Source organism: Canis lupus, chromosome 7 (assembly GCF_003254725.2).
Source record: "Canis lupus dingo isolate Sandy chromosome 7, ASM325472v2, whole genome shotgun sequence".
NCBI lineage: Eukaryota > Metazoa > Chordata > Mammalia > Carnivora > Canidae > Canis > Canis lupus.
This window is the reverse complement of record NC_064249.1, coordinates 32,655,592-32,680,907: the sequence shown is the minus strand read 5'-3', so window position 1 is coordinate 32,680,907 and position 25,316 is coordinate 32,655,592. Positions and strand designations below refer to the sequence as shown.

Genomic DNA, 25,316 nt, shown 5'->3' with positions numbered 1-25,316 from the left:
TCCAACTCTCTTTCCACCATATGAGTACACAGAGAGAAGGAGCAATCTCAAAGCCAAGAAAAGAAGTCTCATACTGAAACCTACCTTGCTGACACCTTGACCTTAGATTTCTCAGCTTCCAGATTTGTGAGAAATACATTTCTGTTGTCTGAGGCACTCAGTCATATCATTATGGAAGTCCATCCTGACTAAGACATTTACTAAGCTCTGAGGGTACAATGTATATAAGATATAGCCCCTGCTTCAAAGAGTTTGTAGTTCAATAAATTTCACCTAACATATATTTTCTCAACTCCTTGCAAATTGGAGCCTCCTTCCTTAAGCACACTGTCATAGAAACATCCACCATTAAGGCAATCGATGATCTCTCAAGTGTTAGATCCAGTGGATACATTTCTCTCTCTTTTTTCTTTTCTGGTATCCATGGCATTTGACACTTGTGGCATTATTAACAACTTCCACTGAATTGTGTTTTTCTCCTCTGTTTCTAGGACCCCATTCTCTTCTATTGCTGTTGCTGACTTTCTGGCCCATCTTCTTGGTCTCTGCCAAGGGAGGCTTCTGGTGGGCCTCCCAGCATTCTGAGTGTGTAGATTTTTTCTCATACTACACACTGGCCTTAGGCCTCTCATATGCCTTTAGGATTTCCCCTTCTAACGATAGGTTGGTGACTTTGGAATCTCTATGACCCAGGGTGTTCTGACCTCTGTCAGTTCCCATGGTCAGATGCCTATTGCACACCTCTACTGGAATGGGCCCCAGACTTATCAGATTCTATGTGCATAAAGACAAATTGGTCATCTTTCCCCCCAGATCTGCTACTCCTCCATTCCCTTTCTCAGTGAATGGTCACTATGCCTCAGCCAGAAATGAGAAAGTAATATTTGACTATTCCTCATCCTAGTGAGTCTCCCCCTACACTCAACCAATTATCTATTTTCATCTATTCAACCTTCTATTTTTCATTATATCCTTTTCCCCCTTCTCCTGTTGCCACAGGCTGAATTCAAAAGGGCCTTAGTTTTTCTTTCTTTATTCTTGCTTTCTTCTAATCCATTTTCTCCATACTTCCATCAGAGTAATTGTTCTCAAATGCAAATTTTCTCCTATCACCGCCCAGCTTAAAATCCTTTAGAGGTTCCTCTGCTTTGATGATTAAAAATAAAGCCTCCAAGTGTGACTACCAAGGTCCTGCATGGTCATCTCTTGTCTGTGTGTCCAGCTTTATTTCTTCACATGCCTTCCCTGTTGTCACCTCAGGCTCCAGTCAAGTGCAATATTTCTTGTTCACAGAACTTGACACGTGTACTTTTACCACTTTATCATAGCACACTTCCTGTCCATGGAACACTCTGTCCTTCCTCTTTACTTGGCTGCCTCCTGCTCACCACAGAAGGCTGAGCTCCATATCTTCTTGACTTTACCTATGTCTGAATCCATTACCCATCCTATATATTCCCATAGCCCTTTTTGGTCATCTCCCTCATGACATGTATCACCTATGAAAGCAGTCTGTGTGCCTGTTGCCCTCAACATACAGTGAATTCCTTAAAAGCAGAGACCCAGTCTTATTTATCTTTTGTACTTATAGTTGGAACAGTACTTTCATACAATAGTTGATCAGAGATTATTTTTGGAATGAGTTACAGTGTCCACAGGAAGGGGAAGTGGTACAAGTGTGATGAGATTTGACACTAGACCACAATATTCTCCACTCATAATCTGGTGACACCAGTACTTCTCTTTACTTATCCAGAGGGGTCACTCGTAGCAGTGATCAAGACATAGCTTTTCATATGAGAAGAGGACTCAGAGTAAAGTTTTTGAAAATCTACAGGTGTCCAGATCAATAAGCACTATTTATATAGGCAGAGAACACTTTTTATGGAGAATGCTGGGGGATTTGTTTTAAATGGTTCATCCTTTAGAACAAATTAAACTGTGCATATGCTTTTGCTTCATCCATAGAAATTTTGAAAAATACCCACAAATCATTGAATAAATAGGGTGAAGTAGAGCTCTTTATTTGGAAAATGTTGAAAGAACAGAGTAAAGTAATAGAGAATGATAAAGCAGAGAGGCCAAAAGAGATAAATAAAAAATAATGAAAACTTCACATATACAAATCCAAATAATCCAAAATGTTAGTCAGAACTGTATCCTTATATCAAGAAGAAACTGGGCTTTCCCAGCCTAATATTTCTTTAAATTAACTTCTCTAGCATGCATGTAATTCCAAGATGATAAATGAGTGCTCTGCTTTGATAAATGGTGAGAGGATGGGGACTGAATTGCCCAGAAAGGGTAGAGACTGTGGGGGCCCTTGATGGTGGGGAATTGGGCTGATGATTGAGCCCAATTGAGCTGATTGAGCTGTGGTTATATTACTCATTAACTGAAACTCTGAGGAGCCTAAAATCATGATTTCAAATATTCTGTAATATCTTAAAAGTACAAATGCAGGTAAGTATGTTATTTTCAAATATAACTCCAATGTAAATAAATATTTAATCTTGAACATAATCCCTCAATGTCATGTGTGTAGAACTGGGACCCAACTTCTGTTAGGTCTAATTCATTTGAACCTCCTTTAATCTTGACTCTTAGAGGAAGTAATTGATTGCTTAATGTCACACAGGGGGCAAAAGTGGTGAATCTGGAATATGGGCCCAGACCTAATTCCAAATTGAAAGCTTTTACTACAACTCCGCAACACTCCTAAAAACTCTAGGGAAAATCTCCCACCCCCAAAAAAATGCTGTTCTGAAAATAGAATAATATCCTATCACATTAAATAAAATTTACTTTAAATAAATTTTTAAAAAATAGAATTGCAGGGATGCCTGGGTGGATCAGCGGTTGAGCACCTGCCCCTGGCTCAGGGCATGATCCACGGTCTCAGGATGGAGTCCTATGTCGGGCTCCCTGCCTGAGCTCTGCGTCTCCCTCTGCCTATGTCTCTGCCTTTCTCTCTCTGTGTCTTTCATGAATAAATAAATAAAATCTTAAAAAGATAGAATTGCACACATAGGTAATAATATCTGACTTTGCAACCATGCCTATACATCCCCTCTACTCTATAGAAATTCAATCATTTTAATTATCCATATTCTATTCTGTAAATATGAATATGTGATTCTACTAAGAATATAGTTTCTTTTTTTTTTTGAGATTTTATTTATTTATTCATGAGACACAGAGAGAGAGAGAGAGGCAGAGACACAGGCAGAGGGAGAAACAGGCTCCATGCAGGGAGCCTGACGTGGGACTCGATCCGATCCAGGGTATCCAGGATCATGCCCTGGGCTGAAGGCTCAGCGCTAAACAGCTGAGCCACCCGGGCTGCCCAGAATATAGTTTCTTAATATAATTTTAGATTATATCAATAATTTAACTATCGATTCAAATATACTTTTAAATATTATAAGCACATGTTCTACCTGATTTATTTGGAATTTTTTCCTTAATTTTTATGATAATGCTAGAAATAAAAGGAACACTTAGAGTTTGTTGAAATAAAATTTATAATAAATTTTATTATAAAGCTCCCAGTTTAAAATTACATACTAAGTACAATCAGTATCCAAGATACCTTATTTTAAATATACAAAGCATTGGTATTTTTGTAGCAAAATTAGCTTTTTAGAGTGGTCAGAAATAACCATTTTATTTAAGAACATACTTTTGATGTAGAGGAATATTATCCATTTCCCCTTACTAACAAGTATATCATAGAAGGAACTTCTAAAGAGCATTTGTCTGAGAAACCCAAACAACTTTCAGACTATATGCCATTATTCCTTAGTGCTTAATAGGGACAAATTAAGAGCAGATATGCTGAGTTTATAGGAATGTGGCTACAAGTCTTTTCTGCATCTCAGCCCTGATAAAACCAAACACAAGCAAGGCTCCATCAAATCCCACTTTGTAGTCGTTAGCTGTAAGTTGGAAGTTACCATAGTTTCCAGCAAGAATTCACTTAGGAATTAAATTTCATCGAGACCAGCTTAACTTTGCAGAACTGATAGCACATATTTGCTGCCTGGTTTGAGATGTTGAGAATTATGGTCTGGATAAGTGTTTCCAGGACCATGGAGAAACTGTTTCCAATTTATCAGGACTCTTTTGGGCTATCTTTAGTGACTGGAAGATCTAGGCGAAATAATTTATTTTATTCTTTTTTTAAACAGATTTTATCTATCTATCTATCTATCTATCTATCTATCTATCTATCTATCTATCGAGCGCAGTGAGCAGGGGGAGGGGCAGAGGGAGAGAGAGAATCCCAAGCCTACTACACACTAGGTGAGAGCCCAATGGGGTAGGGTAGGGGTCTCAATCTCACAATTGCAAAATCATGACTTAAGCTGAAATCAAAAGTCTGATGCCCAATGAACTGAGCCACTCAGGTGCCCCCATTTTATTCTTCTTTAAATAAATTGGAAAGCAGGGCGCCTGGGTGGCTCAGCGGTTGAACATCTGCCTTCGGCTCAGCGCGTGATTCCCAGGTCAAGGAATCGATTCCCACATGAGGCCTACTTCTCTCTCTACCTATGTCTCTGCTTCTCTCTCTCTGCATCTATCATGAATAAATAAATAAAATATTTTTAAAGTCAATTTAAAAATAAATAAAATTAATTGGAAAACATTAAAAATCCCTAAAGGATCGAAGAGGCTCAGTGGCTCAAGATACTATGTTAAAGATGCATAGACTGAGACCCAAAGAAATTAATCTGGCTGGGACCAGCTGCAGATTCTTGGATCAGGAATTGGCCCCAAGGTACTGTTGAGTTGTCCTTCCACTAAGGTGGGCCCTGGAATATTTTCTGAATACATATCATCAAAACAACATGAGAAAAGGGTTCTTTCATTTTCAATTCTTTCTTTCTCCTTTCTGCAGCTTCGTTGTGTTGAAGATCTTCAGACAATTCAAGTGATTAAGATTTTAAGATATGAAAAGAAGGTGGCCAAAATGTGCTTTTTAATGATATTTATCTTCCTTATCTTTTGGATGCCTTATATTGTGATCTGTTTCTTGGTGGTTAATGGTTATGGACACCTGGTCACGCCAACAGTATCTATTGTTTCATACCTTTTTGCTAAATCAAGCACTGTATATAATCCGGTTATTTATATCATCATGATCAGAAAGGTAAGCATGGTAAAAAACACATTATTTTCACTATGTAGATGTGGTTGTTGGAAAATACACTTTTATAGAGATTAATCAGAACAACTTCAATGATAAAAACCTAAATCAAGAATTTTAAAGGAAAATAAAGGACTCAGGAATAAGATATTCTCAAAGAAAATAATAACAATTCTAAGATCTACCAAAAGATCTTGTTAAGTAAAATTCTATTAAAATTAATATTTAATTCATCAGGAAACACATCTAGTGAAAATAATAGCCACAAAGTTAATAATTTGCTTAAAATTCTTACTATATTATGGAAGTTATACCCATTATCTTCGCAAAAATACCATAAGATAGGCATTAATATTATTTATTTATTTATGAATTATAACACAGGTTCAAAAAACTTAAATGACTTACCTGATCAAGGAATTGTTGGTGCCTGGATTCCATCCTAGTTTGCTTGAATACCAAAGTCCATGTTCAAAGCTACCTGCTTAGGGTTGCAGTTACCATTATTCACATGCCATTGCCAGTGTTTAGCTCAAATTAATTCCAGAAACTCCTCTAGATCTAATGGGAAGCTTATAATCTGTTTTTGTGGTAGAAAGGTTTTGACTTGATGTCAGTCATGACTATGAGAACCCCCATTATGATTGCTGTCAAGCTAAGTTTCTGTTTCAAAGTTTAAAGATCAGAGAATTTAAAAGTTATGAATAATAGCTAATTATTCTATTGGAATTTTTTTATTTTTTTAAAGATTTTATTTACTTACTAGAGAGAGAGTGATAGAGCACAAGTAGGGGGGGGAGGATCAGAGGGAGAGGGAGAAGCAGACTCCCTGCTGAGAAGGGAGCCCTCATGGGGCTTGATCCCAGGATCCCAGAATCATGACCTGAGCTAAAGGCAGACATCTAACCAAGTGAGCCACCCAGGCACCCTTATTTTTATTTTTTAAGAGTTATTTATTTATTTATTTTAGAGAGAGAGAGAGAGAGCACAAGAGTGAGGGGCAGAGGGAGAGAAAGGGGCAGAGGGAGGGAGAATTTCAAGCAGACTCTGCTCTGCCAGGGAGGGCCCAACTCCAGGCTCAATCTCACAATCCTGAGATCATGAACTGAGTAGAAAGCAAGGGTCAGATGCTCAACCAACAGTGCTACCCAGGAAAAAGTAACAGGTCATACTACTAACAGCCAATAATAGCTGCTTTGGCTACTAATGCTCAAGAGTTTGGAATAAGAGCATTTTCTTAATTAACCTTATAATGTTCACCGCTAAATCTCCCTCTTCTTCTTTTTTTTTAATTTTTTTTTATTGGAGTTCAATTTGCCAACATATAGCATAACACCCAGTGCTCATTTCCCCCTCATTGCCCATCACCCAGTCACCCCAACCCCCTGCCCAAATCTCCCTCTTCTTACTTTCATATAGCTTTAATCTCTATTCACTGATGGTATTTCTTTCTCTTTAATATTGCTGTCATTATTTATCTATTTACTTAAAACCAGAGAATTTTAACTTAGAGTCCTTAAAACCTGAAAATTACTTGAATTGGCTTCAGGAGAGCCATAAGAATCCTTGAAACTGGTCATAACACTTTTTAGGAATATGCACATGTGCATTTTTCTAGCAAGATAGTTTGTAACTTTAATTTTCTGAATACAAGTGTAAGACCTCCATATTTTAAGAACTACCACTTCAACAGGCAAATAATTACATTTTAAATATATTACCTAACAGTCATTTTTTGTGTTCTTTCTCTGGACCAGTGGGCCATATGTCAGTTCTTTTAAAATTTTACTATATATACACCATACCAGGAGAGTTTGTAAACAAAGTGCATATTCAGATTTGGTATGCCTGGGTGTCTAAGAGTCTGCATTTTATTTTATTTTTTTCAATTTTTATTTATTATAGTCACACAGAGAGAGAGAGAGAGGCAGAGACATAGGCAGAGGGAGAAGCAGGCTCCACGCACCGGGAGCCTGACGTGGGATTCTATCCCGGGTCTCCAGGATCGCGCCCTGGGCCAAAGGCAGGCGCTAAACCACTGCGCCACCCAGGGATCCCCAGATTCTGCATTTTAATAAGCTCTCACATGCTCCCCGTGTTTCTGGTTCTCTGAAGCACACTTTAAACAGGAAGTCTAAAAGACACAATAAACTAACAAACAAAAACAAATAAAACAATGGTCTTTATCCTCAAAGAGCTTAACATTTATGTGAGAAAACTTTGGCATACTCTATAATAATGTATCTGTAGCACTTCGCCTGATATAGCAAACACTAGCTTGATGAATAGACAGTCTCAAGCAAATACTTTTAAATGTGAATATAAAGTAAATGCTAACTTTATGTATAAATGAAGTTTAAAGAAGACAGAAATCAGTGTAGCTAGTTATATTCTTCATTGATATTTCCTGATCTGGGAAAGCCCATGTATTAAGCTTTTGTTTTTAAGGGGATAAAAGTTAAAATAAGTAACTTTTTATTTATATGATTTATTGGTCACGACAGACTGACTATTGTAACAAGGAAATTTACCATTTCAGTGGATTAATAAGAAAAAGGTTTTGCTCATTTATTTTTTAAATATTTATTTATTTGAGAGAAAGTGAGCAATTGCGGGGAGGGGCAGAAGGAGAGGATTTCAAGCAGACTCCCTGTTGACCACAGAGCTGCCCATTGGCCTCAATCTAAAGACCCTCACATCATAGCCTGAGCCAAAACCAAAAGTTAAAAGCTCAACTAAGTTAGACAGGTACCCCAGGGTTTTTTGCTCATTTAGATCTGGGTCCCAGGGATCCTGGAGGGCAGGGGATCTGTCTCATACAGTTCTGTAGGAATCTAGGTTCCTTCGTGTTGACTTAGACTGACCTCTAAGGTCCAATAGGAGGGCAAGAGCAGGGAGGAGCCCCTGAAAGGGAGCTGAGAAATATGTTTCAGTGCTGTGCCCAGGACAGGGGGAGAATCATGTGTGTAGTATTTTTTCCTGCAAATGGCTTGTAATCTCTATAGAAAAAAAGAATTCTTTACCTAATCCAAAGAACTTTAGTGAGTACGACTGTGAACTCTGCAGTAAGGGCCCTGTCAGTCTTTGCTGACCACTGTATTCCCAAATTGTAGCACAGTGGCTATCACCTAATAGGTGCTCACTGAATATTTGTGGAATGGATTAATGTTCAAATTCCTTAAAGAAAAAAAATTTCTTAAAGAAACAAATTTAGTTGCCCTCAAAGATGGTACATGCAACTTGATCCATGGAGATTATAAGGTATTATAATATTTCCATATGATTTTTTTTAAAGAGAATTATAATAAACATAAAACTCCAGGGTTATTTAGGTACATATGAGCACTGCTACCTAACCAATACCCATACCAGCTAACAATAAAAAAGAACAACCAAAATTAAAGTCAACTAATTTTATTGAATATAAATCCAGATTAAGGGCCAAATTTTTACTTAATATTCAACTTTATTTTCTCTCTGCCCAGTTTCGAAGATCTCTTTTGCAACTGCTATGTTTCCGACCGCTGAGATGCCAAAGGCCTGCTAAGGACCTACCAGCCAATGGGAGTGAAATGCAGATCAGACCCATTGTGATGTCACAAAAAGATGGGGACAGGCCAAAGAAAAAAGTGACTTTTAATTCTTCCTCCATTATTTTTATCATCACCAGTGATGAATCAGTGTCAATTGATGACAGTGACAAAACCAGTGTGTCAAAAGTAGATGTAATCCAAGTTCGTCCTTTATAAGAAGGAATAATGGTAACATAAGATGAGGCCTTATACTGGAAATCACTTCTAGACTTCCATTATAAGAACTGTTTTGGAATCCTCATTCTATGTAATAATTGTTGGGGAGCAAAAACTTTCCTCTACCCTAAAACTTTCTTCTGCCTGGTGTGGGAATTAAATTGATATATGAGACAGATTAACAAGAGAAAAAAAAAGTTTAATTCTATGTGCATGAGGCCCAACAATAAAATTGAGACCTGAAGAAATGAGCAAGCATGTAGCTTTTATACATTTTAGACAAAGAGATATAAATCTGTAAGAATTGACGGGACAAAGAAAACTCATGTTTAGGAACTTCAATTAGTAAAGAATTCTAAGTAGGATTTGAACTGCAGTAGTAATTTAATAAAAGTAACAAGATTTGTTTATGTAGGTTTTTTTAGCCCTCAGTTCTCTGTCTCTGATGACACAGATGTCTCTGTACCTCATGGTGTAGGGAGATACCTTTCACATAAGAGATTTCCTGCTTTCAGGGACACAAATGAAGGACAGACTGTCCTTTTTGCATTTGGTATTTCTTAAGTAATTTTAATTCAAATTTGTGGCATACTTTGAGGCAGCCTGCCCCGGGCCCCCACAATATTAACAGAACTTTTGTGGCCCAGCAGAAAATCTGCATTACCCATATGCTTTCTGGACTCTGGAAGTAACTGAGCAAGACAAATTGTTTTAATTCAATGGGTGCTTTCCATTATGAAAAACCACTTATGGCACAAGATGGGCATCTGATACCATCAACTTCTAACATGTTGGAAATTTTCATCTCAAATATATTTTTTTAAATGACACTTTTTTCCAAGGCACATAATACATTTTTCTCAAAAATACTTAGGTGTATTTATAGCTCAAAAATAGCTGTAAAAATAACTTTGTGTCATACATGTGTGAAATCACTAGGAAATTTCAAATTTTCTGTAGTGTTGGATCCTAATCACTGTCACATCCTATGTTGGACCAATCAAATTTATCAAAGAGAAAATTTCAGGGTGAAAAAGAAAATCAGCACCCTGGCTTCCTCTGAAACAAAAGACTTGCTATATATGCAATGTGATAAAGAGGAGCTTCAAGATGAATGTGCTGGTGAGCAAGCTCCAGAAAGGATATTATATTAAAAGCAACCCAGCAAAGAAAAGGTGGTGAATTTCAAAGTAATCATGGAGGCTAGGGAATCATACATCAGCAGAGGATGTACATGGAAAGGATATGTTGATGGCAGATATGTATTTCCATATGTTTCATTTCAAACATAACTTGGTTATGAAAAGATTATTCTCTTTTTGACAATTTGCCACAATTTTGTCAAGAGTTTTTGGTTTGGAGAAGGAATTCCAAGCAAAAAATGAAACAAACCTACATTTGAAGGGATGAAAATAACTGTAAAACTGTACTCATAAAATGTATTATTTATCTTTTTGCTCTTCAATCAGTCTACTGGTTAATCAATGCTCAGTGTTAGTGATGATGCCATTTTCCCATGAGTCATTGTTTAGACTAGACACAGCTTATTAGAACTCAAAGATTTCTTTGACAATATAAAAAAGAAACTAAATCATTTTATTTTATTGCCTAGTTTTTATTTCTTAGATGACTGTTACTGGTGTAGTATCATCATAATTAATCATGTTTGAAAGACTTCTGAATGATTCAGTTGGCCTATTGAAGAAGGAAGAACCAAAGAAAATGTGCTCACAAAAAGAACTTTTCAAAATCAAGTTTATTGCTGGTTAGTAAACTGCTTTGAGAGTCTCAAATGAAATAATTTCTATGAAAACAGTCTTCCCTTATTTCCTTTCCACTCTGTTGTATATATCAATGTTTAATTTGTAAATAAAACTCTTCTTATTCTTCACTTAGTTTGGCATTAATAGCCCCCCCCCCCTATTTTTTTAATCTTCAAAAGTTAATACTGGACTTTGAGGACTGTGAAGTAAAATTAGTTCATTTTGTAACTCTCCAGAGTGCCCTAAATGCCTCATTTATACTTCCAGTTTTGGTAAATGAACCGAGTTCTATATTGGATAAGTTCCATCCAGGTGATCAAAAGTGTACTTAACATGTTAGGGAAATCATAGTTTTTAGTTTTTAGTCCTATCAATACTTATTGATTCAGTCCTATCATGACCTTAATTATGTCCTTTAAAGAGAAGATGTGATCAGTGTCTTCCTTGAGGCCTCTGGCACTTTATTTTTTGAGAAGTGAAAGTGTTCTTAGTCATTGCACTTTTATATTTAGAATGACCACACCGATGTGTAGGTTGTGGGAAACCTGTGCTTTCCAACTTAAAATGGTAGTTTGGGGTTGTTGTGTCCCCCCGCCCCCCCTCCCCCAATAATCACAATAAACACACAGAGAAATTCTATACTGAATTTAATTATAAGCTGACATACTTTTTACTAGTGAATTAAATATGATGACGGAAACATGGTTTTGACCCTTAGTTTTAGTTACAAGAAATCCAACTATTTGCCACTTCAGAATCTTTATATTAACTGCTAATGACATTGGGAATTTTCTCTAGTGACCCCATGGAGTTTGCAGGGAAACATGTCCTGTTTTCTGGAAGTGAGCAAGCCAGTCCCATGGTCTTCTGAAGTAGTGTAGGGGTCTCAGTGACATGGCGCACATAAGTAGGTATGTACTACCAATGGCTATAAGTGTTCCAAAGAAAAAGAGTCCTTTGTTTATCACCTGTAAAAACAGCAAGAAATCTCATTTTATTTTTCAGAGACAAAAATCTTAAAAGACTTCATTCTTGAACAACCAAGGGGTTTACAATGTCTTCTTTGTTCTTTAACCTAAAACAGCAATTTAATTGCATGACCACTACAATGGTTGGTAAGGCCAGGAATTTGGAGATTCACTCCACTGTCTTTATCCTCTCTTACCCTTCCCAGAAATAACTGAATCCATGGGTTCTGTATAATGAATTCTTAGCAATCCACCTTTGTATAACCATAAACACACACACACACACAGAGTTTAGAAAAAAAAGAATTCTGAATGCTATCTTAGAAGAGTACTGTGCTGAAGCCACAAGTGATTCAGTCACTGCTCAGACCCTGCACAAAGTCTCCATGAGAAGAGTGATTGGCTCGGTGATACTAAATGTCCTGCACTTTCACTGCCTGTCACTGTCTTTACTCTAGCAGACTTTTAACTCCTTGAGGGCAGAGTTTGTATTTTATTCATTTTTATAGGAATAAATCTAGATTCCTTCTAATCTAGTCTCCACACAGCAAAGCATTCTTTCTAAAATCCACACCTGAGTCTATTAGCCTCAGTTAGTCTCTCTCCTTCTCTAGACATAATAATCAAAATGCCTGAGGTCCTTCTTACCCTTCCAGCTGCATCACCAGCCATTGTCACACACCTGCGCTGCCTTCCAGCCCCACGAGCCCCACCCATCCTGTCCATTGCCATTCTCCTCCAAGGCAGTTGTGCCTCTTCACCTTAGCTGTCTCTGCTCCACCAACTTCTGAACTACATGAGGAAAGGGGTTGCTGCTGATTCATCACCATGCACAGCTCAGTCTCCAGATATTAAATAAAATGACTTGCTGAATGAATAAAGTTGTTGGATTTCCAAAGTCAAAGGTTAGGAATCTGAGTGTCTATTTACTGGCATCTCTGGGTCAATTGCCCAAAATGAACATGTTATGGCAGTAAATTGGAATTATATTATATGTTTTATAAGTGATTCAATTCTGTCCAATTTTACAAATTAAACCCATAAGAATATTGCATGAAGCAAAGGTCAATTACTAAATAAAAGTAAAAAATCGCATTGCTAAAATAAAGTAAAATGTTTAGAAATATTAGCATCAGGGGCACCTGAGTGGTTCAATTAGTTAAGCATCTGACTCTTGACTTTGGCTCAGGTCATGATCTCAGGGTCTTTGGATCAAGCCCTGAATCAGGCTATGAGCTCAGTGTGGAGTCACCTCTACCTCTTCCTCTACTCCTTCCCCCATTTGCATTCACATTCTCTCTCTCTTAAATAAAATCTTTTAAAAAAGAGAAAGAAAATCACTAACATCAGTTTCTTTTTTGAATTTCTTCACTTCAGAAGCACTCACTTTCTCCCTTTTCCTCTTTCTCTCTTTCTTTCTTCCTTTTTGTAATTTTGTTCTTAGACATTTTTCCCTCTGTGTACCAAGGACAGTTTTTACTTGGAAGCAAACATTTGATGTCTGTCACATCATTTCAGAATCCACCTGAAGAATCATAACCATAACACAATGAACTTCAATTTGTTCTGACCTTTTTCTGCCAATGCCAGTGCAGCAGTGCCTCATGGTATCTTATTCTAGAAAAGGTGATCTGTAAAGAAGTTTAAAAAAGTATTATTGGGATTCTTTGATGACTAAACAGAAGAATAAAATGAAAAGTTGTCTTAAATTCAGACCTTACCATGGTATAGAGAGGGATAAAGGTAGATGGCATAATAGCATGAAGAAATTGCTCCATGTTCTTTTGGAAGATGAACCACCTCGAGTTGACATGTGCTCGCATCTGTAATAATGTAAGAGTCTTAAAGAACACCTCAAATGAATGACCTTTATTTCTTTGCTACAACGTTATACTTCATTCTTATTCACTGGAAAACTGATCACAAAGTAGTCAAATTCTTATTTCTTTAATAGTCATTTCTGATCCTTTTTAGTAAAAGTATAGGAGATTACCTTGAAAAGGTTGAGCAATTGCACAAAACCTCTTAGAGAACTCTATTTTCCTCAAGAGGCAATACAGGAACCTAATTCAGTGAAAAATTTGTACAACCAAATCTGAGGATAGTCTGTGGTTCCACAGATTTGACTAACTGCCATTGTTTCCTAGCTGGTTTGGAATCTTCTTCATGCCAAGAAGGGATCTTTCAGGCGACATCTGTCTTGACTTACTTCATATTGAGAACTAATACTGTGTTATAGCTGTCACAAAAACACAAAGCAGGTTACATCAGTGAAGCTTTTCAGTATCTTATAGAACTTCCTTCACCACATATGAAACAATTCTGCTCAAACTGAAATCCACTGTTTTTTTTTCTGTCTTCAGGACAGATGGAAAATACCTAGACTCTTTTCTTTAAATTTATCTTGTAAATTTTTTCATTTGATCATTTAAAAACTGTAACCATAGTTATTTACTGTGAACTTTTCATGTAACTGACTCAAAATGTAATTGTGTTTTTCTTCTGAGTATTAATCTTCGAACTATGTATTTCTTTGGTATATACATATTTTTTTTAGTGCATAAGGCCCCAAAGGATATCTAAAGCTACTCCAAATTTGTAGCTTATAATGTTAAGAGTGTTAAGGTCATTTAAGGTTTCTTAAATCTTCCAAATATGTTAATACATATCAAAATTATAGTTTCCTTAAAATAAAATATGATTAGCTCTACCAAATGTCTAAGTTTTGAGCCTGTGAATTATCAATTATTGAAGCCAGACATTTTGTCATCTTTGTTACTTCCAGATGTCCCTAAAATGTAGAGAGAGATGATGTGTGGGGATCATTGTCACATCTACAGTCACAATCCACCCATGTGCGAGGAATGCTCTGTGGTGTGTGTGTATGGGGGCGGGGGTTTGGTACCTATTTTTATTAGCATGTATGTGATGGGTCAGGAGCAAAGAAAAATTAAAGAACATTTATGATTTCTGGCGAATATCACAGAGTAGGAGGATCCTAGGGTCACCTCATCTGATGGATACACCTAGATAACAATGACATCAGTGTAAAAAATCCAGAAAATGTCCTGAAACTGGCAGAACAAATTTTCCATAGCTGAATGTAGAGAGGAGGCTACATCAAAAAAGGGTAGGAAGGGCAGAGACACAGTTAGGAGCCAAACTTCCCCACAGGACTATACACAGGAGGTAGGGATACTGCTGGCATGGAGCGGGGTGAGCAGGACACTCCACACCAGGCACCTTAGGCATAGGGCATCCACACTGGGAGGACAAATCCCCATAACATTTGGCTTTGAAAATCAGAGGGGCTTAATTTGGATATTTCCTACCATCAGTGGGGCTTAACACCTGGAACTTCAAAAATCAGAGGGCTCTGCTGGAGGAGAGCTGGAGGGTGAGAAGAAACTGAGTCCCTACCCCTAAAGAGACAGTGCAACAAAAGCCTTACTCTATACAATTTAGCATAGAAGCAACAGTTTGAAAAGTGCCTGGGAAATGTGGGAAGATTTATTTACTAATCTCAGAGTATGTGCTAGAGGAACAAATATCTTTGGGAGACTTCACAAAACCCCAAAGAGCTGGCGCATGCCATTCGCACCTGCCCCCAGCCTCAACACACAGAACCACTGCAGCACCAACAAAATAACAGCATACCTACTCCCACATTTTCCTGCAGACTTGCCCCCTCCAATACACCCTTGGCAGGACTCCATCCAAAGCAGTACCACAAGCTGGGCAGTGGCAAGCAGCCCCAACAGGGGCCAGCACCACTGCAAAGTGACTCCTGCCCTAGGGAGAAAGAAATATAACCACACATACCTGTCCAGACATCTGGTCTGACTGCAGGCCCTGCTCACCAACAAAAACTTTACAGGGGAAAACAGGGAGAGTGTGCACTTTGACGGCATCACAGCTCTGACCAACACCTCGTCTGAAGGTAATCCCAGTTTGGCTCACTAACTACATAGGAAAAAACTCTGTCCACAACAGGCAAAGACAACTTCTGCAGATGCTTGGATTGAAGGCAAATGTTGGTCAACATTTGGGCACAGGCGACTAACAGAGGAGACTCCCCTGAAGTGTCAGGTGCTGGTTGGTGAACAGGGGACACTGCACTACAGGGCACCGTAGGACCTCCTCTTCAAAGGGGTACTACTTTCTATGTTTGAGCAGAAGATGTAGCTGACTTTCCTAACACACAGAAATAGACACAGAGATTTAAAAAAACAGAGAGGAATGAGTCCCGAATGAAAGAACAAAAAAAATCAGAGCAAGAGACCTAAATGAAATGGAGATAAGAGGGGTGCCTGGGTGGCTCAGTAGGTTAAGTTGTCTGCCTTTGGCTCAGGTTATGATCCCAGGGTCTTGGGATCAAGCCCCACATTGGGCTCCATGCTCAGTGGGGAGTCTGCTGCTCCCTCTTCATTTGCCCCTCCCCCTCTGCTCATGCTCTGTCTCTGGTTTTCTCTCTCTCAAATAAATAAAAAATGTTAAAAAATAAATGGAGATAAGTAATGTGCCTGATAGAGAATTTAAAGTAAAGGTCCTAAAGTTATCCATTGGACTTGAGAAAAGAGTGGAGGACCTCAGTAAGACCTTCAACAAAGAGATAGAAAACATACAAAAGAACCAATCAGAATGAAGAGCTCAGTAACTGACATTAAAAATATACTAGAGGGAATAAATAGTAGACTAGAGAATGCAGAGGAATGGATTAGTGACCAGGAAGACAGAGTAATGGACAGCAATCAAGGTGACTAGGAGAGAGAGAGAAAAAAATGAAAATAGACTAAGGGAACTCTGACACTATCAAGCATAATAATATTCAAATTATAGAGATCCCAGAAGGACAAGAGAGAGAAAATGGGGCAGAAATTTATTTAAATAATGGCTGAAAACTTCCTGAATCTGGGAAAGGAAATAGATACCAACAGAAAGCCTCCAACAAAATCAACCCAAGAAGGTCCACACCAAGACATGTAGTAATTAAGAAGGCAAAAACTAGTGACAGACTGTTTTAAAAGCAGCAAGAAAAGAAATCAGTTACACAACAGGGGAAACCTCATAAGTCCATGATTTAAGTTTTTAGCAGAAACTTTACAGACCAGAAGAGAGTGCCATGGTATATTCAAAGTGCTGAAAGAAAAAGCTTGCAGCCAAGAATACACTACCCAGCAAGGCTATTATCCAGAATATGAGGAGAGATAAAAAAATTTCCCAAACAAAAGTTAAAGGTATTAATGACACTAAACCAGCCCTACAAGAAATGTTAAAGGGGAGTCTGAGTGAAAAGGAAAGACCATAAATAAGAGTAAGAAAAGTAGGAAGAACAAAAGTAGTAAAAATAAGTATATCTATAGAAATCAGTCAAGGGATTCATAAAATAAAAGGATATAAGTATACCCATATAACCTAAAATGTAGGATGGAGGGAGAGGAGTAAAAAATTAGTGCTTTTAGATTGGGCTCAAACTTAGGTGACCAACTTAATATAGACTGCTGTAAGCATTCTTTGTTATATATAAACTACAAATGAAAAACCCATAATAGATTTCCAAAAATAAATGAATCCAAGTATACCACTAAAGAACCAGCAGACCATGAGAGAAGGGGGCAAGAGAAGGAAGGAACAGAGAAAAATTACAAATTAACCATAAATGAAGCAACAAACTGGTAATAAGTACTACCTGTCAATAATTACCATGAATGTTAATGGGCTAAATGCTACAATTAAAAGACACAGGGTTACAGAATGAATAAAAAAGTAATACCCATTTATATGCTGCCTACAAGAGATTCATTTCAGACCAAAAGACACATGTAAATTGAAAGTAAAGAGATGGGAAGAGATTTATCATGCAAATGAAACTGAAAAGAAAGCCAGGGTAGCAATACTTATATCAGATAAAATAGTCTTCAAAACAAAGACTGTAATAAAAGATGAGGATATATATAAAGGGAATGATCCAACAAGAAGATAGAGCAATTGTAAATATTTATGCATGAACATTGGAGGACTCAAATACATAAAAAAGCTAATAACCAGCATAAAAGAAGTAACCAATAGTAATACAATGATAGTAGGGGGCTTAACATCCAACTCATATCAGGGGATAGATCATCCAAACAAAATCATCAAGGAAACAATGACTTTGAATGACACATTGGACCAGATGGATCAAACAATTCAGAACATTCCATCCAAACACACATGGAACATTCTGTAGAATAGATCACATATTAGGCCATAAAGTAAGTACCAATAAATCCAAAAAGATCAAAGTCATACCATACATCTTTGCTGACCACAATGTCCTAAAACTAGAAATCAATCACAAGAAAAAATCTAAAAAGAACACAAATACATGGAGGTTAAATAACATGCTACTAAATAATGAATGGGTCAGCCAAGAAATCAAAGAAGAAATAAAATACTTTATGGAGACAAATGAAAATGAAAATGAAAACAAACAAACAAAAAAAAAAACACAATGGTCCAAAATCTGTGGGATGCAGCGAAACTGTTCCAACGGAGAGAAATTGATAGTAATATAGGCCTACTACCTTCAGAAGCAAGAAAAGTCTCAAGTAAGCAATCTAACCTTACATCTAAAAGAACTAGAAAAAGAACAAACAAAACCCCAAACCAGTGGAAGGAAGGAAATAATAAAAGTTAGAGCAAAAATAAATGAAATAAGAATTTTAAAAATTCTTGGGCGGCCCGGGGTGGCTCAGCGGTTTAGCGCCGCCTTTGGCCCGGGGCGTGATTCTGGAGACCTGGAATCGAGTCCCACGTTGGGATCCCTGCATGGAGCCTGCTTCTCCCTCTGCCTGTGTCTCTGCCTCTCACTCTCTGTATGTCTCCCATTAATAAATAAATGAAATATTTACAAAAAAAAAAAAAAGAAAGAAGAAGAAAGAAAGAAAGAAAGAAAGAAAGAAAGAAAGAAAGAAAGAAAGAAAGAGAAAGAAAGAAAGAAAGAAAAAATAGTTTAAAAAAAGAATTTTAAAAATTCTTGATCAATGAAACCAGGAGTAAGTTCTATGAATAGATCAATTAAATTAATAAGTCTTCAGTCAGGCTCATCAAAAGAGAGAGAAAGAAATAGATATAGAGAGGACTCAAATAAACAAAATCAGGAATGAAAGGAAAAATAACAGCTGACACCACAGAAACAGAAAGTATGATAAGAAAATATTTTGAAAAAAAAAGAAAATATTTTCAAAAATTATATGTCAACAAACTGGACAACCTAGAAGAAATGGTAAATTCCTAGAGGCATAAAACATCACAAAACTGAATCAGGAAGAAGTAGAAAAATTTGAACAGGCTGATTATGAGCAATGAAATTGAGTCAGAAATCAAAAAATCCTCCACAAACAAGTCCAGGACTAGATGGCTTACAAGTGAATTCTACCAAACATTTAAAGAGTTAATATATATTCTTAAACTATTCCAAAAAATAAAAGAGGAAGGAATGCTTTCAAATTCATTTTATGAGTGCAGCATTACCCTAATACAAAGCCAGGTAAAGACACCACAAAAAAGACAGCTATGGGCCAATATTTCTGATTAATGTCTATGCTAAAATACTCAACATAATATTAGCAAACCAAATCTGACAATACTTTAAAAAAAGTCATTCACCATGATCAAATGGGATTTATCTCTGGGATGCAAGTGTGATTTAATATTCACAAATCAATCAATGTGACACATCACATCAATAAGAGAAAAGATAAGTATCATATGTTCATTTCAATTGATACAGAAAAAGCATTTGACAAAGTACAACATCCATTCATGATAAAAACCCCTCAACAAAGTAGGTCTAGAGGGACCATTCCCCAATATAATAAAAGCCATATATGAAAAACCCACAGCAAACATCATACTCTAGTGAAAAACTGAGAGGTTTCTCCCTAAGATCAGGGACAAGATAAAGATGTCCACTCTTACCACTTTTATTCAACATATCACTGGAAATCCAACTATAGCAATCAGAGAAGAAAAAGAAATAAAAGGCATCTGAATTGGTAAGAAAGAAGTAAAACTTTCACTGTTTGCAGATAACATTATACTAGATATAGAAAATCCTAAAGACTCCACCAAAAAACTACTAGAACTGAGTTCAGTAAGGTTGCAGGATATAAGATTAATATACAGACATCCTTTGCATTTCTATACATTAATCATGAAGTAGCAAAAAAAAAAAGTAAGAAAACAATCCCATTTACAATTGCACCAAAAATAATAAAATATTCAGGAATAAATTTAACCAAACAGGTAAAAGATCTGTATTCTGGAAACTATAAAGCATTAATGAAAGAAATCGAAGATGACAAACAGAAAGACCTTCCATGCTCACGGATTGGAAGAACAAATATTGTTATAATGTCAATACTATAAGCAATCTACACATTTAATGCAATACCTATTAAAATACCAATAGCATTTTCCACAGAACTAGAAGAAACAATCTTAAAATTTGTGTGGAACCACAAAAGAGCCCCCAATAGTCAAAGCAATCTTGAAAAAGAATAAAACTGGAGGTAGCACAATCTCACACTTCAAGATATACTTCAAAGCTGTAGTAACCAAAATAGTATGATACTGGCACAAAAATAGACATAGATCAATGGAAGAGAATAGAAAGCCCAGAAATAAACCCACAAGTATATGGTCAATTAACCTTTGGCAAAGGAGTCAAAAATATGCAATAAGAAAAAGTCTCTTCAACAAATGGTGTTGGGAAAACTGGACAGCTACATGCAAAAGAATGCAACCGTACCACTTTTTTATACCATACACAAAAATAAACTCAAATGGATTAAAGATCTAAATGTGACACCAGGGACGCCTGGGTGGCTCAGCGGTTTAGCACCTGCCTTCAGCCCAGGGCGTGATTCTGGAGTCCTGGGACAGAGTTCCACATCAGGCTCCCTGAGTAGAGTCTGCTCCTCTCTCTGCCTATGTTTCTGCCTCTCTCTCTCTCTCTGTGTGTGTCTCTCATGAATAAATAAATAAAATCTTAAAAAAAAATAAACATGAGACCTGAAACCATAAAAATCCTAGAACAGAGAGCAGGCAGTGATTTCCCTGATATCAGCCTTAGCAACATTATTCTAGATATGTCTCCCAAGGCAAGAGAAACAAAAGCAAAAATAAACTATTGAAACTACATCAAAATAAAAAGCTCCTGAAGAGCAAAAGAAACAATCAACAAGACTAAAACACAACCTACAAAATAGGAGAAGATATTTGCAAATGACATATTCAATAAAGGATTCATATCCAAAATATAATATATACACCTCAACACCAAAAAGCACCAAATAATACAATTAAAAATGGAAAGAAGACATGAACAGACATTTCTTCAAAGAAGACATACAGATGGCCAACAGACATACAAGAAGATAACCAACAGACACACAAAAAGGTGCTCAGCAACACTCATTATCAGAGAAGTACAAATCAGAGCCATAATGAGATATCACCTCACACCTGTCAGAATGGCTAAAATAAAAACACAAGAAAGAACAAGCATTGAGGAGGATAAGGAGAAAAAAGAACCATTGTGCGCTGTTAGTGGGAATGCAAACTGGTGCAGCCACTGTGGAAGACAGTATGGAGGTTTGACAAAAAATTAAAAATTGAATTACCACATGAATCAGTAATTCCACTACCGGGTATTTACCCAAGAATATGAAAGCACTAATTTGTAAAGATATATGCACCCATATGTTTACTGAGGACTTATTTACAAGAGTCAAACTATGGAAACAGCCCAACTGTCCATTGGTAGATGAATGGATAAAGAAGAGGTGGTATATATGATATATATACTTGAATATTAGCCATGAAAAAGAAGAAAATCTTGCCATTTGCAACAAGATGGACCTAGAGTATACTATGCTAAGGAAAATAAGTCAGTCAGATAAAGACAAATACTGTATGATTTCACTCATGTGTGGAATTTGAGCAACAAACTAAGCAAAGAAAAAAAGGAGACAAACAAAAACAGACTCTTATTACAGAGAACAAACAAGTGGTTACCAGAGGGGAGATGGGTGAGGGGGTGGTTGAAAGAGGTGATGGGGATTAAAGAGTATATTTCTCATGATGAACATTGAGCAATGTATAGTATTGTTGAATCACTGTATTCTATACCTGAAACTAATATAACACTATGTATTAATTACACTGGAATTAACATTTTTAAAATTTTGTTTAAAAAGAAAAGACTATTTGTTAGGCTATTAAGAATGATCTCATGGAATAGAGCTCAGCTCCCTCACTCACCTCTATATAGTTGTACATGGATAGGTCTGAGATGGCATGGTCATCTGGAATTCTCAATCTTGAATATTCCGGAAGACACATACCTAGGAGCCAAGTGAAATAATACATCATTTCCAATACAGTCTATGAAAATGTGCCAGGCTCTACACAGATCAAATTAAATGGTATATAATCTACCACTGTTCTAATCTTTTAAAACTTTGGGTAACCATGTAAAGTGACCAATAATCTATGAATACTGAACAATAACACACAGGCATTTCCTATTGTGATTAAATAAAACTTATGATAAAGTTAATATAATATATACTTACTGGTTATCAAATCATTGTTTTCTTTATTTCACAAATGGAAAACAGCTCCTTAGAAATGACTGTCAGTGGGCCCCCCAGTCCTGCTTAGAACCTGCTCTTCTCCTTTCTGTCATTTCTTGCCACCCCATACACATTTGTTTCACTGCACACAAGACACCTTATAAACTAACCATCAGCTCCATCATTATTCTGTGATCTCCCAGAGGCAAGCCTCATGTTTTAATCATGTCCAAAATCTTAACCAGGTAAATGGTAAATACTGAATAAATACTTGATAAATGAACGACTAACATTATAATATAACCCTCATATGGCCAATCAACACTGGTTATTAAGGATGCTATTTAAAAGTCAGAGAACCTGGCTGCCAGTCCCTGCTTCAACACTTGTAGCTATATGACTTTGGGTGAGTTACTTTAAGTCTCTGAGCTTAAATTTGCTCAGTTGTAAAATAGGGACAAGAATAGTGCCTATTCCCCATGCTTTCCATGAAGACCAAATGCAAAAACAGGTTAAAAAATATAGCAAGTGGGACGCCTGGGTGGCTCAGCAGTTGGGCATCTGCCTTTGGCCCAGGGCGTGATCCAGGAGTCCTGAGATCGAGTCCCACATGGGGCTTCCTGCATGGAGCCTGCTTCTCCCTCTGCCTTTGTCTCTCCCTTCCTCTCTATCTGTGTCACTCAAGAATAAATAAAATCTTTAAAAAATATATAGCAAGATACCCAACACATATGAAATGTTCAGTAATGCTAGTTATGGGTATCATTGTCATAATCAGTTTTGTTATCTTTGTTCTGTAGTAGCTGAGACCGGTGTTGATAGTATGTTCTGATGTTCTGATATATGAACCCTCCATTCCTTCCATCATCCCTATCATTTGCAGATTAATCCCACAGGGGCTGAGACGGGAGAACAAATGCCTCTGGAGCAAAATGACTGGAAAAGGAAGCCAGAAAACCAGAACTTTTCCCTGGATCCTCTAGTCTTTGATCCAGACATGAGTGTCCATGACTTCCTGTAACACCATCACAAACATTTACTGTGAACTTCACTTTGTGCCAGACTTTTTAAAAATAAGCTTTACTTAGCATAATACCCTCTAGTTCCATCCACATCTTTGCAAATGGTAAAATGGAGCATATCTTGGGCAAATATTGGTCCTGGGAACTCTTTTCTTTGTGGGGATCACTACACAGACCTCCGGTTCAAACTTTAAAAGAAACTACATTTCCCTCTCTGAGTGCTCCTTGTCTGACATGGGTAACAATGGCATAGGCTGCTAACAGAAAAGTTTATAATCCTGAACGTGAAATATGCATCATAGGCTTGTGATCATCCAGGGTCAGAATTAGGTCCCAATTAACCAACAGGACTGGTCTATGCCCATTTGAAAAATTTTACTTACTAAAGTCATTATTGAATTTATCCATTAACTCATCAAATACCAAGCAATCTTCGAAGCCCTAAAATAAGAAAAAATGGGGAAAAATAAACTGGAAATAATTCAAGCTTTTGAGTAATTCTGAACAGACTTTCCATTGGTAAGTATAATTCATAGGATGTTTGCCTTCAACCAGCACACAACAGCTACTTAGTCACATTTGGCATTAAATTATGATTACAAAAGACCATCAATTGCATACTTTATGGTTTGTTCTTGCCTAATCATATTGATTATAATGACTTGGAATTTGATAAAAATTTTAAATTGCTCTTATAATGTGGATTGGATTCCATTGCTTCTTTAAGAAGCAAGAATAATTATATTAGTCTATGGGTATTTGAATCATATTTAAACTATTCAGTCTTTAAGGTTCACATTTAGAGCAATTAATGAAAGGATAGAACTCTTATATTAATTTAGTTCCTTTAAGCCAAGATTAAAGCAAGTTTTCAACATCAAGAAGTTCACAAAATTAACCCTAAAAATGTTCTTTGCTGAATGCAGTGGGGAAGAAGAAAATCAAAAGCTAGATTTCCTACTTTCTAGGAATTCGAACTATAGTTTTAGAGACAATATAAAAATATGTAAAAGTTAATATTTTCACATCAGTTATAGAGATTACATCTAAAGCATATAAATATACTTGTCAGCTATATAAACTGTTAATGCTATAGGAAGTTAGAGATTCAAAATACCATATTGGCTGTGATAATAACACTTATAAATTCTTTACTTAATTAATTCGTTTATTCCCAAAGAACTTCTATGCTATAGTTGCTATTGAAAACCCATTTTACAGACAAAAAGTAGGGATAAGTTAAGTTAATTGCATAAGAACATATTCTAATAAATTCTGGAGCCAGGATTTGAACTGGGCCTTATAACTGCCAAGTCCCTTATTCACTATGCTAAAATGGGTGTGTTCTTATGTTTTCATAAAACAAAGTGTTTACCACTACTTTGTAGAAAATATAAGTGATTAGGGTTATAGCTTATTTATACTTGGAATATATCTCCATCACCAAAATAATAGAATACTGTGATTATAAAGCTATTCATCAAACATACACAGAATAATTATATTTAGAATTCCTTGAAATTACTATTTCATATTTGAGCACTATTTCTTTTCAGAAATATTTTTGTCTAGCCAGAACAATTAAAACTTCCATGAAAGCGGTAATTTTCAATGTGAAATCTATTTCATTTTCTTATTCAACTCTGTCAGTTGCGTTTTCCTTTCCTTTGGAAAGAAAAAGTGGAGAAAAAAACAGTTTGGGCTCTTTTTCTTTTTTGAGCCTAACATTTATATATTTATGCATAATCTCTAGAAAAAAATTCAAATTAAGTCTTGAATTCTTGACAGTAAAATTCCCAAATTTCAAGCTATCGATACATTTTCTAACTGCACAGAAAACCATCTTATGCTTTATGCTTTTTCCTACTTGAAATTACTGGATCAAGCAACCCAAGATTTGACCTTAGTTAGTGATCAATCTAACTGCTGGTAGGATTGTGGAATTGATTGTTTTCTAAGAGATTATGCGGGGATAGTTTTAGATATGACTGTTATTTAAGATTTTTTGGTTGAGGCAGACTTACTTGGGGAGAAAGGACTTAC

General features: G+C 36.5%; 2 protein-coding genes across 2 annotated transcripts in view; one reads left to right on the top strand and one right to left on the bottom strand.

Moving 5' to 3' along the window:
* Positions 1-10,789, top strand: part of OPN3 (opsin 3) — a 46,035-nt gene extending 35,246 nt beyond the window's left edge. The window contains exons 3-4 of the mRNA XM_025430519.3: positions 4,901-5,152; positions 8,635-10,789. Of these exons, the coding sequence (XP_025286304.1) occupies positions 4,901-5,152; positions 8,635-8,898 (516 nt within the window). The 3' untranslated portion in view covers positions 8,899-10,789. The remainder of the gene's footprint in view (positions 1-4,900; positions 5,153-8,634) is intronic.
* Positions 10,790-11,291: 502 nt separating this feature from the next.
* KMO (kynurenine 3-monooxygenase) overlaps positions 11,292-25,316 on the bottom strand; it is a 53,815-nt gene continuing 39,790 nt past the window's right edge. Inside the window, 6 exon segments of the mRNA XM_025430518.3 lie at positions 11,292-11,495; positions 11,498-11,629; positions 13,201-13,260; positions 13,351-13,452; positions 21,938-22,020; positions 23,657-23,714. Coding sequence (XP_025286303.1) covers positions 11,427-11,495; positions 11,498-11,629; positions 13,201-13,260; positions 13,351-13,452; positions 21,938-22,020; positions 23,657-23,714 — 504 coding nt within the window. The 3' untranslated portion in view covers positions 11,292-11,426.